Source organism: Aythya fuligula, chromosome 2, assembly GCF_009819795.1.
Source record: "Aythya fuligula isolate bAytFul2 chromosome 2, bAytFul2.pri, whole genome shotgun sequence".
In the NCBI taxonomy this organism is placed as follows: Eukaryota; Metazoa; Chordata; class Aves; order Anseriformes; family Anatidae; genus Aythya; species Aythya fuligula.
The window spans coordinates 60,181,517-60,203,582 of NC_045560.1; the positions used below are offsets into that span (position 1 = coordinate 60,181,517).

The 22,066-nt window shown below is 38.2% G+C and overlaps 1 protein-coding gene across 1 annotated transcript in view; it reads left to right on the plus strand.

The window, feature by feature from the left end:
* Positions 1–22,066, plus strand: part of VPS41 (VPS41 subunit of HOPS complex) — a 114,909-nt gene that overhangs the window by 43,839 nt on the left and 49,004 nt on the right. The window contains exons 6-10 of the mRNA XM_032181035.1: positions 3,000–3,062; positions 4,284–4,349; positions 13,668–13,787; positions 17,038–17,184; positions 18,369–18,435. Coding sequence (XP_032036926.1) covers positions 3,000–3,062; positions 4,284–4,349; positions 13,668–13,787; positions 17,038–17,184; positions 18,369–18,435 — 463 coding nt within the window. The remainder of the gene's footprint in view (positions 1–2,999; positions 3,063–4,283; positions 4,350–13,667; positions 13,788–17,037; positions 17,185–18,368; positions 18,436–22,066) is intronic.

Genomic DNA, 22,066 nt, shown 5'->3' on the forward strand with positions numbered 1-22,066 from the left:
TAAGAGGAAAGTGCTGGCACTGGAACAAATAGAAGGGGAAGCACACTTGCAGCTTCAGAGCTGTGTTTTTTTTATTTAGGTTAGATATTTGCTTGTATACTGTCTTGAAGGACCTTGGTCTGACTCCATGTTTTGCAAAAGTTCTCCTATGTCATTACAGTATGGTAATATAATTTGTATCTTCATTGACTTTGAGCTTCTTATACAAAGATGCGTAAAGAATATTGAAACCTCGTGTGTTTACATGTTTTAGTGTCATGTTTACTACAGCAAACTTTACATTAAGATTTATGAAGTATTGAATTCCACATTTTTCAAAAAAAAAAAAAAAAAAAATGGCTCAGATAGATTATGTGTGCATTTTGTGTTTTAACCACCAAAAGGTTGGCTGCTTCTTCCACCATGTGGAAGCAAAAAAAAAAAAAAAAAAAAAAAAAAAAAAAAAAAAAAAAAACAGCTCAGTCGGAACCACAGGAGTGGTGAATCCTGGGTATTTAAAATTGGAGAGGGCTGGCAAAATACAGCAGGCTCTCATCATGAAATCCTTTTTCCAGCTACCTAAAAATATCATGAGCTGAGTGGGGATAGAAAGTAGAAATAGATAAATCCAATATAGCTTTGTAATATCAAAAGAATCACTTTCTCTCTGAAGAATAAAAGACATTAAGAAGTAATAAACTGTTATATGGTGTCCCTAGAGTAAACATGATAACATGTATTTTATGCTGAGTTGTTTTATCCTCTTTAGTTAACTGGCTTCATTTTGTTTTCAAACTCTTAAAGAAACATCTTATTGCCGCATTCGATTCATTATTAGGAAAATGTTGAAGGCACCAATGTCAATATTAATTGTTTTTTATTGGAGAGATGTTTTTGAGAATGTTGCTTTCCTGGAATTTCTAGACTTGCGTGTTAACCATTTTTATTAGTTTTCTTCCTCCTTCCTTTCCTTGTATTTTCTCTTTCCTCTGCACCTTATTTTGTTTAGTCTGTTGCACTGGGTACACTGTGCCAACTGATGAAAACAAAAACACAGAAAACAAAATCCTGTAGACATCAGGCCGAAGGTTTTCTAGGCTCACAGCCAGGCCCAACTCAAACATAACCCTTTGGTTGGCTTACATAATCACAGCTTTGCGATGCATCTCACTGTCTGCAAATATTGATTTTCCAATCCTTTGGAGCAGTAGCTCAGCCCCACGCAGCGCATGCTGCAGTATTTGTAAAGCATGTTGTTAGAGACTGTATAGTCACTAATGAGTAATGGACAGAGCTGATAATGCTGCTTCGGAAATGTATCCAGGAGACGAGCTTGAAAGGGAGATGAGGTGCTGTGGGGTGGTTTTAGCTTACCACCACTGCCAAACTTCGAGCCAATCTGAGGATGGCTTAGTTCCTCTTGTAGTTTACCTGGGCTCTAATTTTTAACTCTGTCTCCTTGGTTGTCTGGGTTCTCATCCTCTGATAGCTGAATTGATCTTTTCGCAGAGCCATTAAGCTTTATTTCTGTGGCCCATTACTGGGACTTAGTGGCTTTGTTCTGCAAATCTTTCTCTAGTGATTTTTGATTTATATTTTTGCCTTTTTTTTTTTTTGTAGCTGTCCTCCCACCCCTTCCAACTCAAGTAGTCGCAGTGGGGCTGGAGAGAAAGAGAACACAATAGAGTTAAAAGAGGATTTAAATCTTGTAGTTAGTCCAACACGTAGTTAGTCCAACTAGCTGAACATGTAGAGCAGAATTACTGAAGGGATTACCTCTCCCAGAAACTAAGGCTGAATGACCAAGCCTGTCCAGGAGCCTTCTAAAGTGGATTTGCTGTCAGATACAGTTTTCCATGGACTTGCTTCCTGGGATGCTGTTTTCCCTCCCTTCTCCCGCCAGCAGCTTCCATCCCTGCTGAGGCTTCTGGCAGTGGGTGCAAACCTTAAAATCATCATGTAAAAGCAAACCATTTATTATCCCTGTGGAAATAATAATTAGTATATCAATTACTAATCCCTAGCCATCAGTCTTCAGCCCTACTTTACTCCTGAGCTCTGGAGGAAATCAGCTGTCACCATTTCATGTGAGAATCAGGGAAAGGAATGGAGTGTTGCGTGACAAGACACTAGACCAAAAGAGCGTTGCACCTGCATAAAGTTTGAAGAAACCCTATTGTGGGGTTGTAGCATCTAAGTCTTTTTTTTTTTTTTGTAATATATATACTTTATACCTCCATACCAATTCTGTAAATAAAGAGAAGAAAACATTTAAAAATCCGTTAATTCTCTTGACAGTACAAAAACACTTTTTTATTCATGTTGAGCCTTCTTGAGAAGAATTAATTCTGATAGATATTCTGATGGTCTACGGTTACAGCTCCAGTGCTGACTGTTAAATGTACTAAGACATCAACATAGATGAGAAGGGAGCAATCTTCAGAGAGACGTTCCCAGTGGTCATGGAATAAAACAAAGTAGCACTGAATGCACCTGGGAGGAGCAGAGGATGCCAAGAAACATATGGGACTTGGTTTTCAGGCTGGTTTTGCTTTATTGTCACAAATTTCTTTTTTCTTATGTAAAGCCTGTATTGCTTGGAGGTGAAAAAATATTCCGGTTCCTTCTCAGAAAGGAAGAGTTTTTAATTTATCTTCCCCTGAATGTTATTATGTTGCTCATACCTTACCTAGATCAGTATCTGTTAAACAGATTTGATCAGCCTAAAGCAAAAGGAACTTGTCATTTCTGTGTTTCTGTTTAGGGGAAAAAAAAAAAAAAAAAAAGATTCAAATAAGTCCTTTTGCACTGCTGAAAATATTTAGAGATAAGCCAAAATAGAAGTTGAAGATGTCTCAATTAACTGAATAGTTAAATATGACTTTTTACTTCAGGAAAATGCTGTAGCTGTTGGCATTCACGCTAATCTTCTACTTGTTAGTGTTTTACATTCACCTTTAATTGTCAAGTGGTTATTGGGTACATATTTTTGTTGCTTTTTTTTTTTTTTTTCAAATTAGGTGCAGGTGTTTGGATTGTATTCAGCGGAAGAGTTTCATGAAACGTTTGACTGTCCTATTAAAGTAAGTGCTTGTTTTAATCTTTAGTAATTGTGTTGTTGTTGTCTTTAATAACAGAAAGGTCACATTGAATCTAAATGAGAGAGGAATACTGCTTCCTTGTAATGTTATTCAAGTCACTAGAAAATAGTTATCTATCTCAATATAAAAGCTTTTGATCTGGTTAGGCAGGAAGAAAGCTGATCTAGGTTTTGTAAGAAGTATTATTGAGTTTTTCAAATACAAAAGGCAAAGTGAAAGAGAAATTGTCCTGTTTCAGCTGTTACCTGTCTCAACTTATTTCTCTCTTTGTAGATGTGTGATATAAATTCCGAGGGTTCTGCTAACTGTGAGGTCAATATTTTGCAACCACTTCATATCCGTTAAGCCTATCCCAGGATAGAGCAATGGGTGGCGATGCTGATGTACTCTCTGTGGAGGGAAGAATTCAGTTTTACTCTGGTAGAGATAAGTGGCTGGCTGGCTGTTGAAAAAATGCCTCTATTAGACATATGGGAGGATCTAGCTTTCTTAGCAAGAAGCATTTCTTATGGGAGAAAAGGTGGTGTGTGCAAGTTACTGTGTTTTGCTGCTTGGGTTCTTCCATATTTGCATCCACACTTGGAGGAGAGAAAAAGAATGAGCTCATGAAGTTTTCACACACATTGGATGCAACTCACTTGGCTCCTACTGCTGTACTACTCTTACAGCTGTATCTCTTGACATGTAACACAAAAGCCCTTTTTTTTGCACTGTGATTCAACACACCAGACCCAGCTATCAGTTGGAACGTGAGCCTGATGCTTGGTGGGGCAAAGTAAGGAGGCTATTTAAGCTGTGTAACAACACACAAGATAGTTGTGTGGCAATGTCAAGCCTTGTCCTCTAGGTAGGTCCCAAAGAAGATTCGCTTAGAGGAATGCTTGCAGTGCTTATAATGGACCTTATTCTGCTGCCTGATATGGAAAAAAGTGGTTGTTCTGCCTATTGTGTCCCTCAGCATCTTGCATGTCACGTGCGCTACAATATGGAGAATTTTCTTTTTGTTCTAGGAAAAATGAGTGGGACTAAGAAACAGACTGAGATATCTGAAAGAACTGGTCTCTACTTTAGAGGCAGAACTCAGCTGTAATGTTTGATATTTGGCAAAGATCTATCCAGTTAAAAAAAAAAAAAAAAGATACAATGTACCTTTTAAACTCTTATATGAGTCATAATCATCTTTTTTCTCCTGTTTATACTCAGATTGTTGCTGTTCATCCTCATTTTGTAAGATCTCACTTCAAGCAATTTGTAACAGGAGGAAAAAAGGTAAGCAGTCCCAGTGTAAAGAGCTATCTTTAAGCAGCTTTTAAAAACAGCTCAGAAGGCTTGTATCTGTGATTTTTTAACACCTAGAACAAAGAATTCATCTTTTTCTTTCTCTTCATGCATTGTATTGTACCACACTCTTAATTGAGATTGCAGGAAAAAATTAATGCACTAACTATGTTAAAAACATGTTGCAACAAGTAGAGCTTCAGAATCAAAATACTTCTGGCCTTCCAGCCTGGAAAAAAAAAAATCGTTTGTATTTCCTAGGGTAGCCTTTCTACATTCGTTTACATTCATTTTATTTTGTTGAAGTGGGAGCACAAGTTAGACCTTAATACTGGTCTTTTATAATATACATTGTATATGTTGGTCTTTTGTAGTAATTCAGGAGAGCTCTGAATAGAGAAGAGCTCCCACTTTCTTTTTTTTATATACTCGTATCTGTGTAATCAAAGTCTTCTCTTTGAGGAGTTTGCTATTTTACATGCACATTATGACGTTTTATTGGTGTAGGATGTGATTCTGATTTTTCAGAGTACAGATGTTTCCAGGCTCTACAAGTATGATGCATCACATGGCATATTTTCAGTTAAAATTTGATAAGTTTGATTTGGACCAGTTTCTTGAATTCATGGAATTTTCCTGTTGCCTTCTCTAATTAAGGGTAAACAGTCCTCACCTGCAGATACATTAAACTGAATGTAAAACACTTGTGCTCCATACATCTAAATTTTCATAAACAGTTCAGTATGTTTCCAAGAATAGCTGTGGTTTTTGTTTTGTAAATAGCGTGCATGTTTGGCAGCTTTTGCAGGCTGGTTGGAGCTGGTGTTGCCCTTAAAAGAATGCATAGTCAGTGTGTGTCTTTGTCAGCCACCAGTTTGTGAAGCTTTTTAGTGCTGATAGAAGTGGTATGGAAAGAGGGAGGCAGGGAATTAATAGAACAGGGCTCCGTCAGGTGGTAAAAGAGCTTACATTCACCTGATGCTGAACAGAAAAAAACATCAGGGAGTTAACACATTCTCTTTGGTTATCTTTGATTACTTGACAGGTTGTTTTATATTCTGTCCTCTGGGGAATAGTATACTTATTTTTAATGCATTCATTTTTTGCTGAGGAACTTTCCTCTTCAGGAAAACTTTAATTGACATCTTAACATAAGGTATTTAGCATTGAAATAAATGTCCCTTGATGCCTGTAATTTGATTTTATTGATACATAAAACCAACAAATAAAACCTTTTAGCCATGTGGTAGAAACCACTCCTCTTTTCTCCCTTCCTCCAAAAGGAGTGTATTTACTTGTATAATGGTGACAACAAAGTGCTCTGTAAAGATTCAGGAAATTAAATTTTGCCTACCTGTTTATCAAAGATACCTTTTTTTTTTTTTTTTTTTTTTTTCCTAAAAAGGCCTTGAAAAACATCTCTGCTCTTTATACCCCTCCTTAAGTCTGAAGCCAATGAGCTGTGTGGGGGGCATCAGGCAGTGGGAATTTGGTCCATGAGAGCCAGGAGCAGGGAGCCTGCAGCACGTCCCCTCGGGCTGTGGCCTGATGCCTGTAAGTTGTGCAGTTGTGCCAGCTCCTTCAGGCAGGAGACGCTCAACTCCTGAGGTCTCTCTGCTTTTCAAGCTTTTGTGTGGACACGAAGATTTCAGCTGCCTAATAGCTGGCAGTGGTGCGAGGCACACTGCTTGTCCTGCCCCACCTGCACAGAGGCGGTGAGGATGGAGCTGCAGTAAGGCAGCTATTCAAGATTGTGGTGCTGCAGTGGAAATAAGGCTATCCTCATTTATATCAATCTTAAGAGAAAAGCTTTGCTTAAGGTTCTCATGCTATGCTCCTTGCCCGAGCTGCATTCACAAAAATAGTGTGAGGGATGTGAATTCTGTGCCCAAATGCTGTGGGGTCTATCATTGTTTTTTCTTACTTTGGGAGATGGTGACTTTACGTATATTACCCTTTTAATTTTGTTTTGTTTTTAATCATTTGCTAAGACCTTTAAAGCAGATAAAAGGAACAAGCCAGAAAGGAATTTGGTCGTGTACTCAAACCCCTCTAGTTGCATTATGAACGTTGTCACAGGATACGAGAAGGATGTTCTTGATTTCTTACTTGAATTTCAGGCTGACTTTGCTTTACAGCAAAATAAAACAGAGAAGCCAAACCACATCTGCACTCAGAAATCAAGAACTGTACTCACCTGCTAACTTTAATGCTGTGTTTGGTCTCAAATAAAGAAAGCACTTAAAGATCTGCTTAAATTTATAAATTCTATAGACAAGCATCTGCCTTAGTAGGATCCTTAATTATAGTACTTCTGTGAACAGGGTGGGGAGCTGTAATTGTAAGTTACCACCTCCTTAATTATTTTTTTGAGAAAAATACAGCTCATCATAATAATATGAAATGTATGCACAATAGGCATTCCAGTTCAAAGACCCACTGCAGAGCATTTTGCCAAGTTCATAGCAAGCTATGATGTCTTTAAAAAAAAATAAGTAGAAAAGAGGGTGAGGGAGAGGAGCAAAGCGATGTACTTCGGGGTCACGTGTTACAGCTGCTCGGTTCCAAAGGCAGGTGGGTGTTCGGGAGCAGTGTGAGCCATCGGGTGGTGCTAAGATTTGCTGTGGCTTAGAAGTGCAGCCTGACCTAAAGCTGACTTGAGAACGGTGCTCCCTGGGGTAACTGCTTAAATCATTACAGATTGCTGGAAGTTTAACTCTACCTGGCATATGTTTAACTAGGCACATGCTAGAGTCCTTTAAGAACATTTTTCCTAGACTGGATTATGAACTAATTAAACAATTTAAATTGTTTGCTTATTAAACACTTGTTTTTAAAAGTAAAGAACTTCCATTAAGTCTGTAATAGTACCATTGCCTTCTATTTTGGGCTGGAAAAGCATTTTTTGCTCTGTTTTTTCAATGAATGAGCATTATCTGTGCCTAGAATAAAGGCAGGTATTGCAGAAATGTTGATGGGAACTCAGTGAGAAGCAATAGGTACTATACTCAAAAGAAGCACTTCCTTGCTCCCCTTCCCGTTACCTCTGCAATTAACTTCAGCACCATTGTGGTGGCTTGGCAGAAGATGGTAACCCTGAAATAATAATACTGTATGTTGTAAATAACAGGGCATTCCTGTCCAGAGCAGACAGTAGAGCTTCAAAGCAAGGGAAAAGACAAATACTGTGCTATTGAAGGCCGTAACCTTCTACCTTTTAAAAAAGGGTCTAATCTTAAAAAATAACAGGGTAAAAGTCAACAAAATGAGGGTGGTAAAGCTGAAAACAAGGTGTTCTTTATTTAACTATTAGAATGCTGGTCTTTCCCAACACATCATCTAAATGAACATTATTGCAGAGTCGGAGTATCCATTTTATCCAGAGGGTTAAAGAGGCAGAACCACCAAAGAGAGAAGACTGAAGGCTATTGCAGTTCCAAAGAGAAGGTATTGCTTCTTGTGTAAAGATAACTTCGGAGAGCAGGACAATTGGAGGTTTCCTTCTTGGTAGAGGCATTGAAGACACTCCCTATTTGATGTTAATTAAGATCAATAACTAGACATGACAGATTTTTTAGTAAAGTTCATAGAAGAATGAATTCTCTAGAGTGATTAAGTCACTCTGCTGAATTTGTGCTATTAAAGTTTTGGGGGGATGGGTTCTACTCAGCATGGTGGTTGGGGACCGAGCACAATTCAGCAAATGAATCCTGAAACCAGTAGGGGAGGAGGACATTCAGCAACTCAGAGGATGCATTCATAGGGTATTCATTTTTCATAATAATTGTTGATTTGAGTATCAGATCTGAAACAATTTCAGCTGGATTTTCAGAGCTAGGGAACCAAGATAGAACTAAAAATTTACCTGTCGACTGCAAGTAGTTACATCTTCATATCTATCTGTATGTGTATCATACATGTATATAAAATATGTATGGTGGAAATATTTAAAAGCATATCTTTAATGCAGTCTGTGTTTCTTTTGCTGGAGAGAATACATTGTAAGAACTGGTTTTCAAATGCAGATACTTATGTCAACATACTGAAGTCCAATTTATCCTCTCAGAATTAGCATCTGAGCATATAGATGCCCATGGTTGAACATCAGACTCTTTTCTTTGTCTGTTATAAAAGCAGAGAGAATTTAGTGTTGCCTGGGGCAAATATCTCATTTAAAAAAAAAAAACAGATATAAAATTTCAGTGTTAGAAGCCTGGGCTGGACCCACATTGTCTCCTGTCTGAGAGGCAAAACAAGATGATCTAAATTCCTTTTTTACTCCAGGTAAAGCAATGCTGTACACAGAAGAAGAATAGCAATTGCAAACAATGCACAAACAGGAAGAGAAACAGCATTCTTGTGGAACGGCAACTGCTCTTACGGATAGTTGAATTTGTATGTTAAAGTCAAGTCTGCCAGGGAATGTCTCAGATTTTTTTTTTCTTTTAATTGTCTGCTTTTTAGTGTCAGCAGAAGCACTTTGCTTTGTGAGTAAGTAGATGACCTTTACCTCTGAACCCTATGATAGGTACTTCATAATAACTGGTTGGACTACTTTGACAAATTATTAAATTGTCAGGATGCTGTTTGCAGCACAGTCCATTTTTAGAAAGCAGATAGTCAGCTGTTTGGCATTATGTTGGGTGGAAGAGTATCAGACAAGAAAGGCAGATTGCTTTGTAAGCTATAAAATGTCAGTCAGTAAATACTCAAAGGTCTGGTTTAAGTGAAGAAGGAGTAAATACTATGGCAATTTCTGTCCATGCATTGGATAATTTACCATAAACAGGAAGCAAACTGTAGCAGCAAGCAAGCAAGCCACAATAGTACAGGTCTGACATTTGCGTGCTGTGATGTATGGTGCCTAGATGTATCCTGTATTATTCAACAGATGAGACTTGGAGATGTAGTGCTATGAAGTCTGATTTACTTAATAAGCAGCTTATTTTGTCCTTAACTGAGGCTGGGTTTTCACAATGAAGAAGAAGAGAAACATTCATCATGTGCTGTAATGGACTGATTTTGTTTGTGGAAATTGAGAAGAGATCGCCTGTAGTCCTGCGTGTGGGTAGTCTATAGTAGTGTGTTGTGCAAAAGTCTGTGTAAAAAACTTTGTTGTTGTTGCCTGAGGTGGCAAGCAAAGAGGATCTAAATACATGAAATGTGGGAGAACTTGTGGCTCTGCCTGCAAGGCTGCAGGACTTGCTTCCAAGGGTGTTAAGGTCTGTAGCTATTTGTGAATAGGCGACAGCTGGAATCTAGTGCCTGAGTTATTAACAATGTAGCCTACTAGAAGTCCCGTGTCATTTTTTTGAATTGAACTCTTCAAGATTTCTAGCTTCTCTGCCCGTGAACTGTACAGCAGAAGCTCCCGTGTTGCATCTCACCATTGCCATCACTTCCCAGAGCTGTGTCTGCCTCTGCCTTCGTGTTCGGTTTCCCCAGACTCCCAGTGCTGCTTCCCTCTACCCACACTGCAGCCCCTTGTACAACAGTGATTGGTAATGATATTTTGAGAACCTATCTTCAGCTGAAAACTTGAGGGTTACAATATTCTCTGCCTCGTTTGAACTCATCCAGCCCGTTGCAGCTCCACACAGAAGTGATAATTTTTTATTGTGGCTATATATTTTCCTAGGGATGCACGATTAAACAGTAAGTCTTCATGTGGCGTGCTGTTCTGTGCTACTCCCAGATACCTGTTAATCTCGGCTGTGCCTGTAAATGTTGTTTTTATGCTTAAAACAAGAAATATCTATTGTGATCAGTTGCATCCATGGCAGTAGCATTTTAGGTTTTTGTGATCTTGCCTGGCTGAGGAGAGAGCTGGCGAAGCAGGTGCCAAAACCCAGAACAAATGCCACAGGTAGGCATGTAGTCACACTTGGGCAAAGAACAGGACAAGGACAATATTTTTCCTGGTATTTATTTCGTTGAATGTTAAAACTAATCCAGCAGGGCTGCTGTAGGAAAAGGAAGGGTGGCACTTCAGTTACATATTGAAGTCTCAGCCTTTTGCTTCAGCAAAGTCCTACAGCTCTTTACAGAGAAGGCACTGTTGAAACAAAGCAATTGTGTGGAGTAGAAGAGAGATGTTCTTCACACATGATGCTGTGCACAGTGCTACAGGAAAAGTCTTGTACTTTGAAACTTTTAATGGTGTGAGAATAGACATCTTTGATTTCAGCAATTTCCAATTTGGTAGTGGGATGAAGTTAAATTGAATTATTTCACTGTATTGATATGACCAAAACTGCAGTCATTGTCCTCTATTCAGAAGACTGAGAATTTCTGTGCGTAGTTTAAAAGCTGGGATTACATGCAATTAGTGTTAATGCTAATTGCATGATAGGCTCCATTAAACTCAGGCACTAGTCTATTCTCTTTAGTGGATGCACAGTACAAATAGAGTTTTGAGCTCTCAGAGGAGTTTAATCTCATGGTAGTGAAAGATACAGAGAGATGTAGTCACTAATCCAAGAGAATTTTAAAATTATTTTGACTTGTCCTTAAAACTAAAAAGAACCAAGACCTGCACCATCCTCGTCTCACACATTTCCATATGTCTTTTTTCTCAATAATCAGTAGATAAGCATAAGCAGTTAAGACCAACAGAAAAATTAGTAGAGAGATACAGGAAGATTTCAATGTACCATGAAGGAATGTGGGTGGGGACCCTTGCAGTCGAAGTTAATTTTATTTTGTTTTAGCTGTATTATCGTGTTCTGGTACGTGCGAGAGGTGCTGGAAGTGCATTCTAAGCACTACTGGATTGTAACAAAGAACTTGAAAGATTTACCAGAGCAAATCAAAAAGAGGAAAGTATAAACTCTATTGCACAGAATGCAAGAAAGTGATTTTGTGGCTGCTGTTGAAATATAAGTACTGGGAATGCTGACTGCCAAAATAGGGGATTTATGGGAAATAAAGTCCTAAAATATTTTCACCTCCCAAAAAGAGTGGGAGGTGATAGAAGGAACCCCTTCAGGAATGGTGGATTTTTGTTATGTGTCTAGCTGCTATTGAAGTTTTAAGTGGCCTTCTGGTGCAGTAAATATTTCATTATAAAGACAGAAAGGAAGACTGAGAAATAAATTAGTCTGCTTATTTTGAGAGGGCTGCGTTCAGTGGATAGCAGTTCCAAAGCAAGTAGCAAAGTTGTATGTTCAGTATTTCAGTTTCCAGGTGTCGCTGTAGGAAATAATAAATAAATCACATATCAGTAAAAGGGAGATAATTCCACTGCAGGTAAAGTAGTAAAGTGTGTTTGGAGATGAAAATGGTTTTGTCTTGAAGCAATAATGTTGCGTATCCTTTCACTTATATTGCACTTTGTGATGTGAGTTGGGGAATTTGGGGTGCTGCAGTTATTCAGATTCACTTTCCATCTTTTACAGGCATGATCAGCCTGGTGTCTTCTATAGTCCTTGGTTTGAGAATTTAATTAAGCATGTGTAAAGTTGAGCATAGGCTGAAGCAGGATTTTGTTTTAATTTTCTCCTCACCACTTTCAGGTCAGTTGTTTTTTTCAGTTTCATACTCAGGTAGAAAGGCATGAAAAAAGAGTGATGTTCACAAGCAAAGAACAGAAACAAAACAGCTGGAAAATGTCATTGCAAGTGTTTCATTGCATGAAACAGCTGGATTCTGTAGGCTAAATAAACATAAATCACACATAAGTCATAAGCAGAACAAAGATTGGTTACTGTAACTTATATCAGCCAGTTTTACTTCACGTCATCCACATCATTTTTCGCAACCTTGTGCAGAAAGTCCAGGTGAAAATGCTATGTATTTGCTGCTGTCTCCACTGGATTGTATTGAAAGAAGCATCTGAGTGGCTTCCCCTTAGAAGTTTGTGAACTGGAAGAAACTAATTTTAAAGTCAGAATCAGCATGGTACTCAGTTTTAAGTAACATCCTCAGCTTCTGAGGGGAGCTGATTAGTTTGGGTTTTGTTTCATTGCATAGCCTTTTCACGGGTGGAAAAATCCCTGAGACTGTCTAAAAGAGAGTCCTTCACATGAGCTGTGGGAAAGGCACTGGGTCATTTCAGGTGGGGTTAAGGTGGCCAGGTGTGCTCTGATGTCTGCTGTGTGCTCCATGCAAAAGTGTGAGACAGACCTGGATAGTGACTACTTCAAACTTTTGGAGAAAATCTTTGTCTTTTGGTGCCATCTTGTGGCTGTGGGAGAGATGAGCAGTCAGTATAATTACCATCAAAAGTCCTTTACTTCATTAAAAGATGTTATTTTAAACAGTTCGTGTCTTATCATTGTTTATGCAAATAGAGGTGGAGGAGACAAGCCTGGTGTAAAAAAGCATATATGAACAGTAGCAACATAGTCACTCAAATTAGGTCCTTGCAGTTTGTAATTTTACATTTCTTAATGGTTCTTCTGCATTTTATGAGCTAGGGTTCACATTGTGCGCATCTCCATTTGTGTGTATTGTGGCAACAGTTGTCAGGACTGGTACCTTACTCCTGTTCCCCTCCAAGCACTGGGCTTTGCGTTGCTTGAAGTGTCATTTAATCCTGTTAAATAACTCCCTGAAACCACACAGGAACGCTAAAGAAGTTGGAATGTCACACAGACTGTCTGCATGTAGTAGTGCTTTTCTTTGCTGTGCAAGATATTACAAAAAATAGTCTGTGCTTTCTAGATACTGTAAAATCCTTCCATATTTGCAGAACCTGGGATCCCCCATCACACAAGTCTTACAATCAGCAGTGCTTGTTGTGAATGCAGTTGCATGAGTGGGACCGTGCAGCATCTCTAGAGCCCTACTGAAGGCTGTGTAGTTCCATATGGGGCCGAGTGAAAGGCTTCAGGCTTGGAGGTCTTCAATAATTTTGACTAGCACAAGCATAAGAGATGTTTTTTACTATCTCCTGCTTTTTTGGAGAGAAGAGAGCCTATCAACAGATCAGTGGATAGGTGTAAGACAGCCTGGTTTCTTTATTAGGTTTCTTAACTCTTGTCACAAGTGCTGTTAGGTTCTCAAATGCCTTACATGCTTTATCTTTCAAATGGAAAGAAATATATTTACTATTATTTGAAAAAAACTTGATAGGAAGGCTGCTGATTAATGTAATCGTGAAAGTCACTTGATTTTTTAGTATGTAGGATTGTCAGTGTAAATGTACTATATGAAAGTGTTTGATTGTGTTTGCTTTTGTTTTGTCATAGCTGTGTATTTCTCCCTACCCTCAAATGCAAGTGGAGTAAGAGATAAGGAAGGAAAAAACTCCTTTGTTTGCATATAGCACTGTGTCACAGAAATATTTCTTGTTGCACTTCTTCACAGTTGCTGCTATATGAGAGAGGCTGGATGAATAGATGGAAGCCTTCGGTTTTACATGAAGGGGAAGGAAACATAAGAAACATAAAATGGAGAGGACATTTAATTGCTTGGGCCAATAATATGGTAAGTTTTTGTCACCTCTCTTGAATGAGCAGAAATACTGCTGATTTACACTGATATTTGAAATGTTTTTAAAATGGTGTTAATTGCTAAAATATTCCTTTGAAAACTGGTACGTTAGAAGAATCCAGTACATGAAGCACTGAAGTGCTTTACATATGATTTCTTCATAGAGAGCCCTGCTGTTTGCATTTATTGCTGTCTGTTCAGTGTTCTCCATGTGACTTGCAGTTTCTGAAGGAATTTAGAAAAGCAGCTCTACATACATACAAATGCTAGGGGTAGTCACAGCTGTACCCTATTGTATATCGGAGTTTCGGCCAGTGAGATTTGTTGAAGCAAATTGCTTGAGGAAGGAATGCTAATGTGAACTCTTCTTTGTAAGTATAAAATCCTCCTAATCCCTCTTCCCCCCTCTCCCCCCCCCCCCCCCCCCCCCCCCCCAAAAAAAAAAAAAGCCTAAATTTTGAAATTTGTATTGAACTAACAGCATAATACATATTCCTAATGTAGCAGATTATAAAAAATGATAGTAATAATTCCTTATTTTGGTAAGCTACTTGAAAAGGCTAGACTTAAGAGAAAACAAGCCCTTTTTGCTATAAGTGTAATTCATATTTTAAAGGGAACTCCTGCTTTCATGCTGAGTGTTGTATTTCACCTAACAGTGTATATGTAATTGATGGGTCAAGGTCTGTGTTTCAAAGCTCAGCAGAGAGGGATACATTTTTAAGTATGTATCATGTCTAAATTCCAGATTTTTCTTTTAAAATGTGGTGAAGATATTCCTGAAAGCATTTGCTTTCTCCCTTCTTTTTTCCCTCCTGGAAGGAAGCATTTATTAAAATATTTTAAAGCCGTTGTTCTTTTATTCCATTTAAAAACAGCTTGATATGAAATTGTTAGCGGTGTTCTTTGTGTTTATTTGCTCTCCTTTAATGACTATATATTAGCACTATAACTTAAGGAAGTGCTTGATTTTCGTAACATTAACCTTTGGAAGGTTTTGTTTTTTTTTTCAGAGCCATACAATTAAAATATATATTCTAGGTGAATCTGCAGGGAATAGATAGGACAGTTGAGGAGAGCTATCCCTAGAGATGATGTGTCACATCAGAACACAGAATACTAATAAAATGTTGAGAGCCATCTGTCAGAGACAAAAAGCCATGGTCAGGGCCTATCTTTCAATGAGAAATGAAATGACACTTGCCCTCCAAAAGATTAATATATTTGGTTATTGGCCTTTTCCCGTCCCTTCCCCCTTTACCTTTTTAAAAATTTCTCCATCCTCAAGCAAGGTATTTGTTCCTTTTTTTTTTTTTTCTTTCAAAGTAAGTCAGAGAAAATCATTTACAGTCTTGCCATTTACTGTCTGTATCTAGTTCTTATTTTCTCATGTGTTTTTGTTTTTTTTATTGCACACTGTCTGCATGCTTGCTAGACATTGGACATTCCAAGATGGGCTTCCAATTAATTAGGCAGGGTCTGATTCTGCTCCCATGCTTGCCACTTTTCTCTCTTCTCCTTCTTCCATGACAAAGAGTACAAGTCTTACGGACTGAGACACCTGAGGACCAAATCCTTAGCAGCATTAACTTGCCTAACTCTCACAAAAACAAATTTTAGGCTCCTTCATGACAGGAAATTGAGACTGGAAGTCCTTTCAGTTACAGCACAAATGGCATGCTTTAACTATAGAGGATTCTACTGTGCTGGTTGGAGAGCCACTTTAAATGTAAGCTTGTCTGCCCCATATAGAATTCAATTTGCTGCCTTGTTGAAAAACAGGAGATGTGATATGGGTCACTAATTTGGAAATCATACTTAAAGACAAAGTGGTGAGATTAATAAAAGACAGCTTTATTAAAATGCAGTTCAAACAAGATTGCAAACGTTATGAGATGAGTTTAGAAAACACAAAGCATAAGCTCCTTCTTTATGCCATCCTGAGATCTGGGCTCTGTATGTTGCAGATGACATGTACAAGTTTTTGTTGCTTTGTTTTTATGTTTCTTTTTGGCTTTTTTGTTTGTTTTGAAACCTTGATGATTGATGACCTTTAACCTAAAAGATGCCAATAGGAGTCTTTCTGTTCACCTCCATACTACTTACTGCTCCTTGTGATTTAAAGATTTACAGAATCACAGAAATTTAAGGAGTTTGATTTTCTTTTTTAAGAAAAGGAGAGGGTGGGGAGGAGGGAAAACCAAGCTTCTAGCTTAGATCTGTCTTAGATCATGACCCTTGTGTTTAGATTCTTTTACTTAAAAACAGTTGAACTGGTATAGCTGGGGACACAGAAACTTGAGGGGTTGAGAGCAGGCATGGCAGAAACAAGCAGGGGAATCTTTTGAATCAGTTTTGTAACTGCAAAAATCCAAACGTGGAATGGCATCCTGGATGCTGACCTTTCAAGGTCCTTTCCATCCCTTTTTTGTGATCATGAGATGTGGTTTTCTGCTCACCAAGCTTAAGGGAAATATCTACTTAAATGCTTGGTTTTATGTTGGCAACTTTTGTTTTTAAATCACAAAGAAAGACGTTATTATTTAACATGAAATTAATCTCCATTTTGCTACTAGAAAGGTTATAGCTCACATTTTCTAAATGGTATGGAAAAATTCAATCGATGTCTCTTCCCCCTCTCCCTCCCTCTAAAATGACTTTAATCTTCCTGTCTTTAAACTTTTTGTTGTGTTAGTTTGAGATATTTCCTGAGGAGGCAGTGAAAAATCACACCATATAAAACCAAGCATCATTTAAGTATGTTTCCTTTTTTTCTTTCAACATAAGAGTATAAATACATTTTTATAGAAGCACAGATTGTCTTCATTTACCTTAATTTGTTGTTACTTCATCTTTTCGGTTTTTTTCTGAGGTGGAAATTTCTGTTTCTTGATGGGGAATGTTTTGGAAGATGCTTTTGCTTCTCCACTAGTAGCACCAGCCTAAACAAGCTGGTCTGGTTCATGACTGGAATTGCTAATCTGTCACTTGTTGACTCATGAAATCTTTGTATTTAGCATGCATATTTACAATATTTAACTCACTCTAATCTCATCGTTTCTCCTGTCGCCTCCTGGGTGAGATTGGTCTTTGTATCAACAGCTATTTGTGTTGGCACTTTCATCCCTACCCTGCAACTTGTGCCATAAGCTGCTATGACTGTCTTACTGTGCAAAATAAAATGGGCTCTGGTGGGTAAGAGTTTTTCATACTGAATGAAGTTCTCTTGTATTTAAACTTTCAGGGCGTGAAGATACTTGACATGATTTCCAAGCAACGAATTACCAACGTGCCTCGAGATGACATAAGCCTTCGCCCCGATATGTATCCCTGCAGCCTTTGCTGGAAGGATAATTTAACGCTGATTATTGGCTGGGGAAATTCAGTAAAGGTGCAATTACCTGTCTTTGTAATAAATGCTTACTGTTATCAAAGACAAACAGAGGATTATTTCTGAAAAGCAAAGACAATCAAAAAAAAATAGAGTTTGGTTTGACTACAGTCTGCAGAATGCCTGCTGCCATAGAAATGTCATTGGACTGACCCTCGTGAGGAGGAGGAGGAGTGATAAGACACCCAGCGGTCAGACAGATTTCTGTGTGTGAGCATGCAGCAAGTGTAATCCTCAGGGACACTTCTCTCCTCTGTGTCTTCAAGAGCTTTCCTCTTTTGAAAGCTTTTAGAGGGGCTGTTGAATTCATTTCTTTTGATTAGCATTAAGGAAGGACAACTTATCATGAGTTATTTTTGGAGAGACTTATTTTGGGGGCTGAGGAGTTCATCGTTGCTAATACAAACACAGAATTTCAGTCAGCCAAGGGGAAAGAAAAAAGGGGGTGGGGGACAGGTTGCTTCGGACTTTGCTTCGCTTTCAGCAGGGAACTGGCATTTCGAACTTGTGCACAGCAGACTGATTTGTACAGACCAGCACCTGACAGGAGTTTGTTAGAGCCTGTTAGATGTTTTCTAATAACAGCTTGCTACATCATTGCACAGTGGGAAATTAAAGTGCTTGGTAGGAGTAGATGGAGAGGGAGGGTGAAGTGAGGTAGGTGAAGCATAAAAACCTTTTGGAGCATTAAACTTAGAGTTTTACAAATGAGGAGGTTTGTCATAAGTTTGACATCTGTCTTTCCCCTTGTATTACATGTGCTTCACAACATTTGGGTGTCTGCATTTCTTTATACATATGTGCTCTCCTCCTGTTACTTGGAGTTGCAGTAGCATGTGCTTACTGAAATAGTAAGGTAATGAGACACTAAGTGTGAGAAGATAGCAAAACCAAACTCATATGCTGCTCTAAGAAATGGTAGTGAGCATGTGCTTTCAGATTTCTTTCTGTCTGGTGGCCCATCTTCTCCTCTCCCAGCATATTTATAAGGCTGTGGGCTACAGTCACAACTTTCCTGTTGGGTTTTCTTCCTCAGTGATGCATCATCACTGTTCTAAAGCCAGTGTTTTTCAAAGCAGAGAATTGCCTGTCTAAGAACACCTCAGTAAGAAAGTTTCTGGGGAAAGTTAGCGTAATTTTAGGAATGTGTATTCATCATAATGATCCAAATATCTGTTTCCTAGATTTGCTCAGTAAAGGAGCGGCATGCCAGTGAAATGCGTGACCTTCCAAACCGCTACGTGGAAATAGGTATGGTTGTGTGAACATGTGCCTTTTCACAATCAGATAAGCTTTCAAAGGTTTGTTTTCACATTCAGCCTGAAAAGGTGTTAGAGTTCAGAGACAACATGTAACATAAATGTCTCCTCGTTTTTACTTGATGAGGTTGTCATGATGTCCTGCATATTTATTTATTTTTTGTAATCATAAGGTCTTAAATTCTGTGCTCTCCCAAAATCAGAGAGCCTTGTGTAAAGAAAGAGCGGATGTCTCAACTTTCCTTTCAGGCAGAAAGTTTTACAGAGAACTTGGGTTTTCGTCTTGGTTAAATGATGATGGGGTGTAGTGATATAAGGAGAAAACAGACACGAGCTTAATCAATTACTCGTTGTTTAGCTACCCTGCTCATAACTTTTTTTTTTTTTTCTGAGCATCTCTTCAGTATAGCTCTAGGAAGTTGATTTGAATTTCTTGTTGTTGCTTTTTTTGCTTCTGCATTTTGTACTTTGCTTTCATGTTTCTTCTGGTGATGTGAATAATTTTGTTATTGGTGATTAATGGAAAAGGTCTTGACAAAAAATGTCAAGAAATTCAAACAAAATTTGAGGGGCGGGGGGCAAACAAAAACTATTCTGTTCCCAGAAGAAGCTTCTGATGAGGAAAGATCTATGAAGAGGTAACACTGCCAAGATAAGCAGGCCCTCTGGGACTCTGCAGTGCAGAATAGACAACTGTTTGTAAAGTTTTGTGCTTCCTTGTCTTGACTGTGATGACATGAGACTGTAAACAAGAGTGTTCAAACAAAATCCTGACTCAGGTGAGCATGCTGACCAGAGTGGTACATGACATATGCGTACTGCAGATGCATACTGCTTTATGATTTCAGAAAAGAACTGTTCTAAAGTAGCTTTTGAAAATCAGCGAGGATGTTCTGACATTAAATTCTTTAGGAATTCTGGATACTGAGTGAAGGCATGCCTGACCATTAACTGAGACTTCTTGAAAGCTATTTGTTGGTAAAGAGTATATAGTCCCAAAAGAATAATTAACCAATTAACCATGGAATTCTAGGATTTTTGAGAGAATTATGTCAAGGAAAAGTTCAGCCTTGAGTTTTACCTTCAGAACACCTATATAAATCTTTTCTGTACGTCTAAGTAGCTTTTAGGAAATAAATGAGGTGAGTTACATAGTGTTAAGTGAACAGAGGGAACTTCTACAACTTCAGTTGTAGTATGTTAACAGGGAGGGAGCTAGCCTTACAAGACTGTCTATTGGAACTTCATTGAAAAATGATAAAAAGCTGTCATCAAACTATTTAGGTGCAATTTTGAAGGTTAGAGATTTTTGCAGAACTTACTTTTACATATTTTTATGCAATTTTTAGCCTAAATTTCTTCTCTGTATTCTTGAGGACTGCAGTTTTATCTCACTTAGCCTGTTAATGATGTGCTTGACATTTTTATTTCCGGTTTCATGTCAAAGCACTGAAATGGCTCTGCCAAATTCTGCCAGTACTACTCATTGGAACGTGGATTGTATGCTGGGAGGGAAAAGTGAGATATTTGTTCAAGTCTCGATAGACAATACAGTAGCTTTTGATGTAATCACACAGAAGGTCTTTGAGAGTTATGTTATTCCACAGCATCTTTTTCAATTTTACTATAATTTAAACTTTTACTTCTCAAATGCATAGCTGTAAGGTCTGAAATTATTATTGGGCAGACTGACCAGCAGCCTGTATAGTTTTTTTGCAAGAGTATTAATATCCTAAGTGGGTGTGTAAGCTGATTTACTCTCATAATGTAAAGAATTTACACAAGACAAGAATATCTGAAGGATATTCAGCTACCCTGCCATACATATCCTTTTGGCTTATAACATCTTGGCATCAGCTCATCAGGGTAATATGTATGGATCCTATGACAATATGGTGATTTCTCATATCTCAGCAGTTTCAGATTTGTGTTTTTAGAGACATTCTGAAGACCTCAAAGTTCTACAATAACACAATAGCAAACTTTGGTGGCATCAGTAGACTGTAAATATTTCTTCAGTGGCTTGTAGCCCAGTGAATAAGGAAGCAGAGCATCTCCAGCCTTGCAAGTTAGGTCCACAGGATCCTGTGGTGCAAGGATTTTATCTTGACACGCAGCCATATTTGCTCTGAGGCAGAAAGTAAATATGGTACCTACTCAAATTCTAAACCAGATGGCCCATGGTGTGGGAAAGTACCACCACTGAGCAGTTGTGGATGTTGTACTTCAAAGAAGATAATGCTGTGGTAGCACGCAAGAGAAATTAAAAAAAATAGAGAGTTCTCATGCATTGAGATCTGTATGATATTACCAGGTTTATTTGTACATCTTGGTGTATTAATGGTGCTTTTCTTTATTAATCTGTTCTGTTGTCCCTGGTTCCATGTTACAGTTCATTGCTTACATGAGTCTCCATTCAGTGTCAAAGATAAACTCCGGTGAAATGTTTCTATTTAGTTTTAAATGTATGTTAGCTGAGCAGATCCTATCAGTTTAGCTCTGTCAGCTACCACCATGAAGCAGCGTATTGATTAGAAAGTATTGGTATTGAATTACAGGCTTAACGTGGACTAAATGCCATTGTGATCGTTCTTAAAGATTGCTTGACCTCTCTGCTTGCTCCGTCTACATGTACAAAAGCTGTAATGCTGGACAACTTCTGTTCTAAACAGGGAGCCCTACTCAAATGTAGCCTGCTAGAAGGCTGCTTCCTAATGAACTAATTAGCACTTTGCAGCTAATGCAATTCCTTTTCAAAGTGAAACTGTGCATCTTACAAGCATGAAGTAGTCCTCAGGTGACTTTATCAGGCAGCTCAAGTTTATGGATCCTTCGTGAGTTGCTTTACCTATGCTGCAGTTTGGCTCTCTAATGATAGCGGAAAATAAAAATTAACATTGAAAGTCAGTAAAAGACTCGAAGTAGATTAGAGACTTCCTATTCAATTCATGTTAGTGCAGATTTTATCTGAGGAATCTCAGCTTAATTCCAGGCTCCAAGTAGCCAGCAGTGCCTTGAGCACTTGTCTCCCATGTGCATTCCCCCGCATTCCTGACAAAGCAGACTTCTGGTATAAGAATTGCACGTGGATATTCTTGTTACAACACATCTTCATGTTTTGTGAGGGAATAGCTGTACCGCTGCATGCCTAGTTACCATCAAGTACTGAGATCACACACTTTTATCTGAAAAGAAAACATGGGAATATTTATTTCTTGGTTTGTAAAGTGAGATACTGGGATCTACCATAGCAGCTTATTTGTCTTTACATAGACAGAGCTTAAAGCTTGCTTAACAAATAGGGTGAGCCATAAATCAATGATGAATAAATGTCATCAATTTTATATGCTGATTTATGCAAACATTTAATTGGACTATGTCTGACTACATTCTGAAAAGCAAACTGCCAAAAAAAAAGAAAGGAAAAAAAATCCATTTGTATAACTGAATCCACTTAGACTTCTGTTCGTCATCTTTTGTCATGAGACAAAACTGATCATTTGTAAATTCCTTGATTAAAAAAAAATATTTCAGACTATCAAACTAATTACTATCAAACTATTGGATATTTTCCCTGTTTGTTGATAAAGTCTTTTCAGTTCAGTCTGTAATGGAAAAAAATA